Source organism: Micropterus dolomieu, unplaced genomic scaffold, assembly GCF_021292245.1.
Source record: "Micropterus dolomieu isolate WLL.071019.BEF.003 ecotype Adirondacks unplaced genomic scaffold, ASM2129224v1 contig_8679, whole genome shotgun sequence".
Classification (NCBI taxonomy): domain Eukaryota; kingdom Metazoa; phylum Chordata; class Actinopteri; order Centrarchiformes; family Centrarchidae; genus Micropterus; species Micropterus dolomieu.
This window is the reverse complement of record NW_025737665.1, coordinates 1-13,890: the sequence shown is the minus strand read 5'-3', so window position 1 is coordinate 13,890 and position 13,890 is coordinate 1. Positions and strand designations below refer to the sequence as shown.

Sequence of the window (13,890 nt, the reverse complement as noted above, 5' to 3'; positions counted from 1 at the left end):
TAAAACAACAACTCTGTATTTATATTTACAAGTGCTGGGTAACGATTAAAATTTTAATCGCATTGTTATGCAGAAAATTGAATAATGAATTCTAAAGTAGTGTACTGCGCACTTTTAATTTAAATGTACTGCTATATACACAAAAGTGCAATAACATGAGGTTTGCAAACACTTTAAACAAATAAGTTGCTTTTTACCAGCAGTATTCCCTTTACACAGTAGCAATAAAATATTTCTTGTAAATCTCAACTTAAACATTAATGTAATCAAATCAAATATAAAACCAAAGCAATTTGCCACTGCCAGGGCATTACCTTTTACAGCTTGTTAGAGCCCAGAGCCACAATCATAACATCATAACATGCACCTTCTGAGCAACAGGTTAATATATATAAATCTATTTTTTTGTGTGGTTTTTTTTTATCAGCACAGTAGTCCAGTGGATAGCAAGAAGGTCGTGGGTTCAAACCCCAGTCGTCCTGGCCTTTCTGTGTGAAGTTTGCATGTTCTCCCCGTGTCTGCATGGGTTTCCTCCGGGTGCTCCGGTTTCCCCCACCATCAAAAACATGTTAGGTTCTCCAGTCAGGGACATTGACTACACACTGATAAAGATCTGGAGTTGGTTTGGCAGAGCATCCCCGCAAAACTAGATGAAGGCCTGTCAGGTAAAGTTACATAGCCTATAATTTTAACTTAAGGTAAATTGGCTACAGCTGTATAGTGCAAAGACACCGTTGCCATGGTTACTCTCCATAGAGCCCGTGCCGTTTACTGGCGGAGCGCTCGTCTCCCTGTCCAATCACTGGAGCGCAGAGCGACCCCGCGGGGCTACGTTGTGATTTTAAGAAATTTCCTAAGACTCTTCCCCAATACTAATCAGCATGCAGTGTGTAGCTCTCCACTTCACTGTGGCGTTTGATCGCTTGTCTTGCTTTTGTTTATCTACTTCTACCACAAGCTGCATCCAGCGTAGTCTGTTGAAGCCTCCCTCCACTGCTTGTTTGGGTGGGTGACAGCGTTGGGAGTAACGCGTTACAAAAGTAACGCAATTACAGTAATGTATTGCTTTGTGCTGTAACGTAGTAATATAACGCATTACTAAATAAAATTTGGTAATATTTTACCCATTACAATCTCAATAACGCGCGTTACAATGCATTTTAAGTCGACATTAATTGCCGTTTTGTTTATTTAATAACTCACCAACACCGCAAACCATTTTGGCACCAGAAAAACAAATCCATGAGTAAGAGTAACATTATTTCCTGTTGCGGGAACCCGATGGTTGAGATTGTAGACAGGGTGCAAACTACGGGGGAGATCGACTCCTCTTAACAAGACGGCAGCTCCCCTGATGGATCATGCGTAAATAGATTTCTATAGGCTATGTGCTTCTGCCTTAACAATTTACTTTCCTGAACAGAGAGGCTGCTTTCAGTTCATCCTGACCGATCCTGTCGGATTGTCAGGAGATTCAAATAATCAGTGACGTATTGCTGCTGGACCAGAAGGTTAATTTTAATGACAAAGACCCGGGCTGTTTCTCAATACCGAGTTTGCCAAGTTCGGACTTCTGTACTTTAAAGCTCGCACTTGGCAAGTTATCTTCGGGAGTACAAACTCATTCAGCAATTGGAACAGCAGCGGACTTGATGATAGCGGGCGGGACCTCACATCTCCGAAAACGTCGTAGCAATTTTTTTTTTTATCAGCTCTGTCTTGAGAAATCAACCACATATTTGGAGTTTAAACAACTATATTCCTGCATAAAAAACTCTTGAAACTACTATATGTGACACAAGAGCAGCAGTACTATAAGTTACAGTTCTGAGTTTTCTCCTCATTCTGGGATATCTGACTATCCGAATTCACCACCGATGCAGGCTCTGCAAAACCGGCGGAGCGAGAACACATCCGGGTATTGGACTGTACTTGGCTAGATGCGGACTTTTGAATTGGAACAGGACTTTGGCTGCGACTGATGATGTTTCACAAGTCCCAGAGAACACAAGTTAAAAAAAAGAATGCAGATTGAGAAACAGCCCCAGCCACATCACTAGAACCCACCTGTGCAGGTACATCTTACTATCAGAATAATGCACCCATTAAATAGCAGTGAAAGGAACTAAAAAGTAGTGTAAAGCATTACAGTTCAGAGACAGTAATATTGTAATATAACTAATTACTTTCAAAGTAACCTATAATGGATTACATTTGGAAGTACCTTGCCCAACACTGGTGGGTGATTTGCAGGCTGATCAACATCCCACCCCTCCTGTGACCCATGGCTTGACTGTATTCAGAGCCAGTGAGCAACGGACTTACAAAATAATAATAATAATAATAATAATAATAACAAAAACTGCGTTAACATGAGAAAACGTCGGAATGTCGGAACTGAACGTCAGTTTGTGAAATGGTGAGTGAACGCATCAGACAAGTGTGCCACACTGTTTTTTTTTAAGTATGATTAAATACTATTTTATATGAATTACTAAATAATTCTTCTTCAGATGAAAATCAAACATTATCATATCATATAAAAATTAAAGAATATACATAAAATGTGTATATATTGCCCTACATCTGTTTGAACTTTGGGTGATTACATACTTTAATAAAAGAAACTTAATTCCTCACTCTGAGTCCTCAATTTCTGCGACATTCAGGAACAAGAGGATTTACTGTGACATGACGGCTCACTCTGCTCACTGCTCAGAGAACAAATTTTCTTTTTCTTCTCAGTCAAAGGTCTGCAATCAGGGACATAACGGGGTCTGGCTCCATGTTAACTTGAAACCCATCTGCTGCTCTGATCTATCTAATAAATCCACATACCTCCTGAATAGAAGCGTAAATGTCTCTTTAAATGTCTTAAATTAAGGATCAATTTATACAACAATGCCTATTAAAATGACGTTTTGCCATGCACATTTCACATTCATGTTAATGTCACTTTTTAAGGTGGCTTTAAGTTGCAGAATTACAGTTTTTTACGACTGTTTACACAAAATCTTAACAAGTCACACGATTTTTGAAACCTCTCACTCAAAGAGCAAAACTTCACCTCAAACCTTCAAGACCATAAGCTATTTCTCAGCCCTTGACTCAGTTTTTGATTGCATAAAACACTTTTTTCAGAACAGTACACACACTTCTCTACCTAAGACACAAAAGCCTAACAGGAAGTGACTTGCTTTCCTTTTCAAAACACAACCAATGAAAATACTACACTTCTGCGAAACGTTTTTTTCAACGGAAACGGTGGTTCAGCCCAGCTTGAGTTGCTTTACATTGGCATCCATAATTTGAACCTTCACAAATTAGAACAGGTTGCAAAAATCTAATGGTTATTTCAGCAATACGGTATTGTAAAATAAGTATTAGTTATTCTCGATTGCTGAAACACATTTCTTGAAATTATGCTTCTTTTCCTCAAAACTCTAAACACAAATCCACAACTTCTCACCCAATTCAGAATGAAGCTCTCCACTCAAAACCATTCAATCTTGCTGAAAAAACAAACTTTGCCCTCAGACACAAGACATAAGCCCTCAATAACACACACACTGCAACAGTCCTCCACACTGGTAAGAAAATTCATAACAATTCTACAAAAACTGGTTATTAGTAATGGTGCTTGTGGTTTTCACATGATGAACACAAAATAAATGAACACAAAAGAAATAACAAATGTAAACATTTGCACATTTTTCATTACTTAGTGTGCTCTACAGTACAACACACCCAACAACTAATGATTCTGCCTCAGTATCCTGTATTTGGTCTGGGACAGGCCAGATATTCTTGTTCTCCACCTCCTTCACCACTACTCTTCCTCCTCTAACCCTGTGCTGATCAAGTGAACAATATTGAGTGTCAGTGCTTTCTCAATGACCATATGGTGTAGGCAATGAGAAATGAAGGGATTTGTGTGTAGAGATTAGGGAAATGGGCCCTTTCGCTCGATGTCAGCTGGGATTGACTGTAGCAGTTGACGATGGATGGATGGATGGATGGGTGGATGGATGGATTAGGGAAATGGGTGTACATTTTGAAAAATGGAGTTTGGAATGGTTTTGGTTGGTTTTGAAATTTTAGTTCAAAGGCCTGGTCATAGTGTTTAAGAAATTGAGAATCTTTTAATTTTTGGCAATAAAAGTAAAAATTATACTTTTAGTTTATGGTTTCCTTTTCTTGTATGCTGCTGTATACAACACTGTGCTACTGTTATAACTGTAATGTTTTGTCAAATAAATATTCATAAATATTGTTTCAACATTGCATTGGTGTTTACAGTGTGCTTTTCAGCACCTCTCAGCAGATTACTTTCACTCAAGAACATTGTATGGAAATGTACATATAATCCTATAAAAATCAAGAGATTTAGAACAGCAGTGTATAAATGGTATATCCAATAATTTGTTATGAAAAAATAGTTTGCATGCCAGTGCTTCATTTTGGGATGTTTTTATGGCATTTTGAATGTATTTTTTAATTTTGAAGGACACATGAGGCATTTTGCATTTTGTGTGTGCAGTTTTGGGAATTGTGTGGAAAGTTTTGAAAAAAGGTGACATAGTTTTGAATAAGTGCAGCAGTTGTAAAAAAAAAAAACTGTAATGTGCTATTTCTTGGATTGACTGAATGTTTTTGTCACATCAACTTAGTTTCTACAAACCACATGTTTCTTTAAATAACTAATGCCAAATCCTCTTTAAAATTAGTCAAAGAGGTACTGTATAAAGGTGGGAGAAGACTACAATAATGTTAAATCATTTTACTTTAAACAACAAATACTTTTGAACAACAAAACTCGTTTCTCCGTTTAATGGCTTAAATTCAAATCACACAGCCTTGCAATAAAAACAGAAACTTTAAGAGATCAAATACACTGCTAAGTTTAATTTGAATGCAGGATTTGCATTTGCATGTGATACTTTTTCCTCTTACAACTAATCTTACTTAATTAAAAGATTTCCTCCTCATACAGCAGTCATCAGATCTCAAACATGATTGGTTCAGGTGTGTACAGTGGGGAGGGTCCTTACCTTGTGTCAAGAGAGTCAGCAGAGTCGCCAAACAGATCACTTTGTAGAAAGCCATAACTGTAAGTCTGTATGATCAGTTCTGCATCAATATATATACCCTTGTTCTCCCCTCCCTCTCTATACTTCCCTCCCTTTCTGTGTACCTCCAACACCCACATACCTGTCCAATGACAGGCATCTCACCTCACCTACCACCTGTTTCACAAAAAATCCAAAATGTCACGTCTCTAAGTTAAGAATATTTACTCAAGTAAAAGAAAAAAAAGAAACAGCCAGGATGCTTTAAGTCCACCTGAACTAAACTTTTCATATGGTTTCAATTTAATAACTGACAGTTAGCTTGCGTTTACAGTTTAAAACATCAGTTAATCTTGACACATCTTTCCAGATGGGGAGGTTCATTTGACTTTAAAACAAATTAAATTTAAAAAGTCTCAGGTGACACCTCCAGAAGACAGAAACAACACTGTGAAACTTTAATACACTCACAGTCACGAATCTCAGCTAGCAACATTCTATATTTCTGCACAGAAGTCTGGTTGAATTCTGAGTGAATGCCATCCACCACCTGTCAGACGTCTTATAGCTGTGACTTATGTATTTGTCCTCAACTGTCACAACTCATGTGTACCGTTTCCTCCTTTAAGGTAATCTTTGATTCCAGTTACTTTTTATTAAAAATAAACTGAAATACACTTTTACAGTATGTCAACCGATTACAACCATTCACACACCGATGGAGCAATTTAATTTTTAATATCTTGCCCAAGGACATTGGAGAAGAATCGAATCGCCAAACTTACACAGCCGCCCCTACTGATGTATTAAGTCGTAAGCAGCATTTTAACGTTGTACATGGACGAGGTGGAGCTAATTTATATCCGTTTGGGTAGGAACCTGCACACAGAAGTTTCAAATAATGACACATTTCATTTCTTCCATAGGAATCATCATGAAGTTGACACGGAAATATACACCACATAACTGTTCCTGTAGGTGTTGCTGAGCAGCTGAATAAAACTAATTCACCTGACAGCTTGGACAGGATGAACCAGTAAACAATGTCAACACAATAAAGTTCTCTTGCAATCTCTGTGCATCCATCACTTCAGGTATGTCTCTCAGCAGGGCTTTGTAAAAGGCTCAGATTTCTTCATCTAACAAGACAAAGAAGTGTAAAAATAGTAGCTATTATGTACGCCTGAATGATGGGGAGATGTGTATTTTCAAACAGTGACTGTACAAAGTATTCACCTCATTGGACATTTTCATGTTTTATTGTATTGTATAAGCAGATTTCTTTTGTCTGTTGGACAAAATCTCAATTTTGGTCACACCAGATCACAGAACCTTCTTCCCACTTAGATTCCCTTTAACATTTAAAGGTCAAGTATGTAATATTTAGGAGGATCTATTGACATATACATGGAGGATCTATTATAATATACATAACTTTGTTTTCAGAGGTGTATACAGACCTTACATAATTACATTTTTATTACCTTAGAACGAACCATTTCTATCTTTTTATTTATTTATTTATTTTTTATTAACCTGTCCTGCCCAGCAGCCTTGTATAGAGTATGACCCTGAAACCTGCAAGAGAATGGGGTTGGAAGGTGGGGACAACAGGGAATAGCAGAGGGAAGAACCAATTGCAGAAAGCAAAAAAAACCTGTAATAGAACAGAATAATAATAATAATAAAAGACAACAAGCCGAAGAGCAGCAATAAACAGCTGACATAGTAAGACAACTAAGAGAAAAATGAAAACAAGAAACAGACAAGCACAATAAATAAGCAACACAGCACAGCCACGAGAGCTGGAATAATAACAATTAATTTAAATAAGTAACTGAAAGAAAAGCATCAGGAATAAGGGACAACCTAAATTTGTTTGTGTCTATGTGTGAGACTGTGTGACTCCCAGACCAACAGATGCCTCCCCAAAAAAACATAAATAAAAACGGCATCCAAATGCCAATTGAAAACGCAATGCTGAGGCGTAACCCACGGTAGAGCAGCGCCCGGACCGACCACGGCGCGCACACAACATAGACTAGTAATACAACATATAATATGTTAGATGTGACACAATCATAGTATCCATGAATAATTTTGCAGCATTAAAAGTATTAAAAGTAAGTGCATTTAATGCGCTGCACAGGAGAGATGCCAGCCGCCGCCATACACCATACCCCCCGCAGCCAGGGAGACCACAGACCCCCACCTACGGCTGATGTTTGAGTCCAGTGATTTAAACCAGACAGCAGAGGGTTTGGTGGGTAACAATGAAAACAGGTAATTGATTTTAGGTAGGACCATAATTTTTATGGTGGAGACTCTTCCCATGAGTGATATAGGTAATGATGCACACCGTACAAGGTCATCCTCTATTGATTTAAGTAAAGGCGTGTAGTTTAGCCATGTCAGTTCTGACAGCCTGGAGGAAATATTGACACCCAGATATTTAATATTCCCAGACTTTAGCGGTGTGGTAGATACACTCTGGAAATCACACTTTTCAGGTATAACTATGGATTTACTCCAGTTTGTGAGTTTGTTTGTGTAGACTGTATGAAAAAGTAATACATCATCTGCATAAAGGCGTATCTTATGGGGTATATTTTCGGTTTGAATTCCTTTAATATTATTATTTTGTCTGATAGCAGCTGCTAGCGGTTCTATAAAAATGGCAAATAGCGAGGGAGAGAGTGGGTACCAGGCAGGGTTCTGCCTGGTACCCACTCTCTCCCTCTGGAGACTAAAGCATGTTGCAACATTAAGACAGTGTGAGGGATGTGTGTGGACAGATTGATTTAATGCTGTATGTTAATATGTTAAGAGGAAGAGAACTCGATCCCCATTTGTATCAGATGTGAGAAAATGTCATTAGAAGTTCCTGTTCCTATTCTGTGACGTGACAAAGGTATTATTCAGAAGGTTTTTCTTTTGAGGTGTTTGTGAATTAATGGCTTAATGTTCAAATAAAGCTTGCTGTTCAAACTGTTGACTCCTCAGATTGTTAACTGGCAGTAAAGGCTGCTCTGGAGAAGACTGAACAGTGTGCTCTGACTTTCTCGTTCTGTTTAGGGGACTTTGGCCACACTCCACTTTAGTAAAAAATAAACAACAAAACTAACGTGTTTGTGCATTGATAGCTAGCTGCTTAATAACACTGATAAAACAAAATATTAACCAATGGTTCTAGTTTGATAACAAGGCTAGCTGTTTAAATTTGAGGTTGTGCATTAGTTAGCCCGTGTGGGTATATATAGGCTTTCGGCCTAGTAATGCCACAATTTAGTTTCACTTCTCAGGTAAGCTCCACCCTGCCTCTCCAATAGCGGGCACACAACTGGAGATTCAGGGAGCACTCAGGCTCTGTTGCAGTGTTGCAGTGTGGCTAGGGAGCAGATTAGGATTTTGGATGGTATGCCTTAAGGCTGATGCCTAACTGTTTTTATCTTTTGTAAAGACTTATCCTGGCATCCTGGTGGCCCTCAGGTAACCCCCTGCATGTCTGGCTTCTATAGATGCTGAGGTGTTAACAGTTTGCTTTTACCCTTTAGCATCTCTGCAGCATTGGCATTAACATCTTGTTGGTTTAGTATTGTTTGAGCTTGTGCAGCTAATAAAACTGCCCAAAACCTGATTTTTAAATATTTATGTTTAATAAATCACCTTTCCAGTCAAAACACATGTCTCTCTTTTAAAGAAATGCTCTGTAAAAATTAAATCCCATGGGTTAAAATAAAATATTAGATCATGGATTTGTTCCCAAGCTTGCTTATTTGCTTCTAGTGCTAAGCTAACCTTTCTCCTAAGGAACACAGTAGTCCAAAAATGTTAAAGTACCACAGAATTACTTTATAACAATTTATTTTATACATATTTATAATATGCCTGACCTCCTTCTCCTTGTGTGCAACGTTTTATGATGTGAAAACCAGTGGAGGCCTGTGGAAGTGAAGACTATTAGATCTGAACGCTCGACATGGACCTTCAAATGTTCCAGCTTTTTAACCTGCTGATTTTGCCACATGCACACATAACCCACACCCCACACCCCACTTTATGTAACCAAACGGATGTAAAACACTACAAGGGGAATGTTTTGCTCTCAGGAGGAGGCTGTATTGGCACAGTGACATCCTGCCCTTACAGAAAAACCACATGATTTTCCCATGTTTGTTACATGTGATCACATGTCCCCACATGTGATCACATGTAACAAACATGTTACTACATATTTGTTACATGTGGTAACATGTGGAAAATGTTTCCACATGTTGTAATATGGAATAACATGTGGATCACACGTGGAAAACATGGAACCACAGGACATACCATGTCAAACACATGTGGAAAATGTTTCCACACGTTGTAATATGGAATAACATGTGGAGCACACGTGAAAAACATGTTACCACAACATGTAACAAATACTGGTACATTTTCAAAGTTTCAGCATTACAATTTCAACAACTGAACTAATTTGAGTACTGACGACACAAGGGTATGACAATCTTTGATAAATGATAAATACATATGGAATCTGTTTAAAGGTACGCGCACCACAAAGGTGTGTATAGGCTTTTTCCATTAACTTTTTATTGATTGGGTATAGGTTTTTAAAAGTCTCTTATTTTGAGAGAATGTGCTAGTGAAGCCGGACTAGCAAAGTATGAAGAAATGACACCAGATGCAGAGTCTTTAAAGCAATGCAGTGTGTATTGAAAAAGAATTACTCACAGGATTGCAACATCACATACTATGGCACAAACTAATATTAGCTCAAGAAACAATCCTCTATTACACAATTCCATAAGAAGTTCAGTAAACTCTCATAATGGCATATGTGCCCTAAAGTGATCAAATAGCATAATAAAACAATTAAAAGTAAACATTTTGCCACCCATATATAGGAAACGTGTTAAATCAAATACTTCATTTAAACAAAAAGGGTACAAGGTCCTGAAGCAGTGGATCTGAAAATAATAATTACTAAATTGCATGGATCAACTTGGACATCACTCAACAACATGTGCACAAAGGTTCATAAAAGCTTGCCTATAGTAGTTGCAAAAAAGTGTAAATAATTTAAAATAGCAGTACAATATACATTGAAAGTAATGTTGGTTGGACTCTACATTTTCCAAAGAAGCTAGGAAGACAAGAATTTTCAGTCTGTGGCACACGTTTCACAAACACAATGAAACACCAAACAGTTTGAATCACTAAAATGGATATATCTTATTATGATTTGAAAATCTGACTGGCTCTGATTCGCGGTCCTTTCTGTTGCTAAGTAACCTAAACGTTAGACCAGGGCCATTGGCGTTAGGGTAAGAACAGAAATATATTAGCACAGAACCAAAATGTATGTGCTTATTAAATGGGTAAAAGAAAACCAAGTGAGTGTGGGCTTAGACAAATATGTTAAGGATAAAAAAATGTTAAAAGACCCCAAGAGGATTGGCCTGGTGGAACATGGGGCGCTTGGAGTAAAGCCACCTAAATCTGGCTGGAAAGCTTTTCTGGCACAGATACTCAGTGTGAAAGGTAAGTGAATCAATTATGAATATTATGTAATGTTAAGTTAACAATAGCAGAATATTGATGATAAATAGCACACCTAGCTTGAATCAATCAACTTAACCTTATATTAACGTAACGTTAACGTTAGTGATTTGTATGTTGCATGTCTTATTTTGGGTAACGTTAGCTAACTTTAGCAATATTGCCTATAAAGTTAGCGCTAACGTTAACGTTAAGTGCATAATCACGTTACAATACAAGTAGGACCATAGCTTGCAGTATTAACTTACAGTACCAAAAGCTAACGTTACGTTTTACTGTTAAGTTAACGTTACAGTTCAGTTAACATGTTTTCTGATTCATTGTTTTGGCTAACGCCTCCTCACAGCTTTCAACAGAATCAAAAATAACTTACATTCAAAAATCTGGAAATTGGGTTCTAAATTCAACAAAATACAGGGGGAGCTGAGACACGAAACTACATTAACGTTACTAAGTTAACCGGTAACTTAACGTTAACGTTATGGTGTTTAATAATTTCGGCATGTAACGTTAATAAGTTATAACCACAGCTAAAATTCCAGTTTTAAGATTAATTTCTCAAACACACAAAATGGCTATACCTTACCTTGTATATCTAATATAAATTAGAATAACGTTAACTTACTGGTCAAGTCATTTTCCCAATGTAAATGTCCATCCAACAAAAAGTACACCAACAGAGCAGGTCCACTTCTCTATCGGCGTGTTCACGGCTCTACAGTGCGACCTTAATTAAAAATAAATTAATGCGAACTTGAACAATAACTCCTTGCACAGGTGGCGGATATCCACATCCATATCAGCAGAATTTGTAGTTAACTCACTTAAGAAAACCGTGTCGTTTTTTCATTGCTTTTGCCATGTTAAAAACGACTACTCCCTGCATGCAATGCGCCAATCACAGCTCAGTTATCAACGCGATAATAATGACAACACGCCAGTTGTCAGTCGACGAATCCAGAGGGTGACTGGACTGTGACTTTATTGGCATGAATGTGTACCTCATGCCAATAAAGCTAATTTGAATTGAAATTGACTGTGAGATAAGATTTAGATAAATTAATACAATTTAGGATAGAGAAGACTTGATTGGCCAGGTGTTAAATTACTGCTAAAAACTTGTTATATAATTAATGTGCATTTGCTTCATTGTAAAACAGAGAGCCTTGGTGCAATAAGAAGGGAAGAGTGTCAGTGGATAGAGACACACAAAATGTGGACTCCATCAAAGCCAAAGGTAAGTTGTCTCACACTATTATTTAGAGATGTTGCCCCTAAAGTAGTCAAATCTAATATTTAATGTAATTATTACAAAGTAGTCATGGTGTTAATATAGAAATTTCAAGATAATTGTCCTGTGCACTCCAAGTTCTGAATTGAATGCTTTTGATTTGAATGTGTTTGCTGATTGCAGGCACTGAAATCATGTCTAAGTATTTGCCGTTCTCTTATTTCTTCCCCTCTCCCTGTTAGGCTACAAAAGACACTGAGGAAAATAGTCACTCTGATGATGAGGATGAGACTCCTCAATACCAGAAGGTACGATATGCCGTCCAAACACATGTTCATCTTGTTACTTTCATTTCAGTGACCCATTTTAATTATTTTAGTTGCTTCAATTAAGACATAATTGACTGAAGATTGTTTAGTGTTTGTTGTATATGGCAATAGGGCACCTAACGATTATTTTTCAAATCAATTAATCTATTGATTAATGACTTATAAAGACAATTATTTACTACTCGAGAATATAACAATTATTTTATCCAAAATAAATGGCAAAAATATGTCTCAGTAATTCAATCTTTTGCTAATAGACCATCATTTTGGGTCTTGACTAAAATACTTTTTTAGCTGCAGCTTGTTCTCCGGGGGAATCCCTGCTATGACATGGTGCAGCAACGCAACAATGCACATTATGCAAGTCAATGTGTTCTTGTAATCGATTACGCCAATTTCATTATTTTATAATTTTGTTTTAACACATCTGAGTAAAAAACTTCAAACATTTTTGAGCAAATACTATTTTATTTTTAGACTCATCTTCATTAATTCTGACAATGTACTTCCTTTCCCCACACACTTGTTTTTCAGATAGAGGATGATCCATGCAGGACTCCAAAACGGCCAAAGGTAATCACTTTGTTCAAATTATAAGAAGTATAACTAAGGGTTTGTTGTAGTAGTCGATAGAGACAGTGTGTAAAATAGGCCACAGCCCCCTGACTGATTGTTGTGAGAGGCTTAGTCATGCTGTGGCTTACTAGCAAATCATGGCAGATTTAACATTTATTACGTGAAATTATTGTTTTCCATCAGCATGCAGAACATTTTCTATCCTCAAAGTGTTCAGTACCCCATTTTGCTGTAATTTGGGGCTTCTATCATGTCCCAAGATACTGCCAAAGATCTCCATTCCTTCTTTCTCAATTTTCTCTTTCTTTCCTGTGCACTCACTCCTCTCTCTGTCATGATAGACAGACGACAAGGATGACATGATAGAGGAGCTCAAACTAAGAGTAAAAGACAAGGAAAAGGAGATCAGGCGGTTGAGAAGATTGAATCTTCAACTGCAAGAAGGTAAGAAGAAGAGACTCCTTGCGGAAACCTTTAACCTTTATCAATGATAATATTCTGACAATGATAATGATAATAATAAAGCAAAAAAACACAACTGGCAATTGGCAATTTTGAAGATATGTTCATTTCTTCTATTAATTTGATTGTAGGGCTGGCAGATACTATCACACAAACTGTCAAAGATGCTATACAGGCCACTAAGCCTGTACCCAGCCACCAAGCCCCTCTTCCTAACCAATCAGCAGAGATAAAGGTATCTCTTACATATTCAGGAGAAGTAATTTTATTTGTGGACCATGCATTGTTTGTTTACATTCATTATATTTATATTATATATATTATATTATACATATCTTGCATGTATGTTGCCCTTTTATTTGTCCAAAATGAATGTTAGTGATGCTATTCTAGTTTTCCACTATTAATGCCCGCTCTGAAAGGTTATTGTGTCCCTCCTCCTACCTACATCCTACCTACATTACATCAAATGGAAACACTGCTGCAGTAAACAACAAGCCTGTCACTAGGAACTTGAAGAGAACTTGAGGTTTAAAAAAATTGGACCTCATGTACAAAATTCTGAGAATTGGACTTTTTGGGCATTCTATGATTACATGGATATATTATAATATTTGTTCATCTTTGCAGAATGAGTCTGTCACTGCCTTAATGAATC

General features: G+C 37.3%; 1 protein-coding gene across 3 annotated transcripts; it reads left to right on the top strand.

Annotated features, from left to right (window-relative positions):
* Nucleotides 1-10,360: 10,360 nt before the first annotated feature.
* On the top strand, nt 10,361-13,889 carry LOC123965108. 3 transcript variants are annotated; one of them, XM_046041672.1, is made up of 8 exons: nt 10,362-10,616; nt 11,795-11,871; nt 12,108-12,173; nt 12,729-12,767; nt 13,112-13,214; nt 13,364-13,467; nt 13,655-13,761; nt 13,863-13,889. In XM_046041672.1, the coding sequence occupies exons 1-7, from the start codon at nt 10,433-10,435 to the stop codon at nt 13,739-13,741; spliced, it is 660 nt and encodes a 219-aa protein (XP_045897628.1). In that variant the 5' UTR covers nt 10,362-10,432; the 3' UTR covers nt 13,742-13,761; nt 13,863-13,889. The 3 variants fall into 3 exon arrangements, with proteins under 3 accessions (XP_045897629.1, XP_045897630.1, XP_045897628.1); XM_046041673.1 differs by lacking the exon at nt 12,729-12,767 and having other exon boundaries at nt 10,361-10,616; XM_046041674.1 differs by lacking the exon at nt 13,863-13,889 and having other exon boundaries at nt 10,361-10,616; nt 13,720-13,761.
* The last annotated feature ends 1 nt before the right edge of the window (nt 13,890 follows it).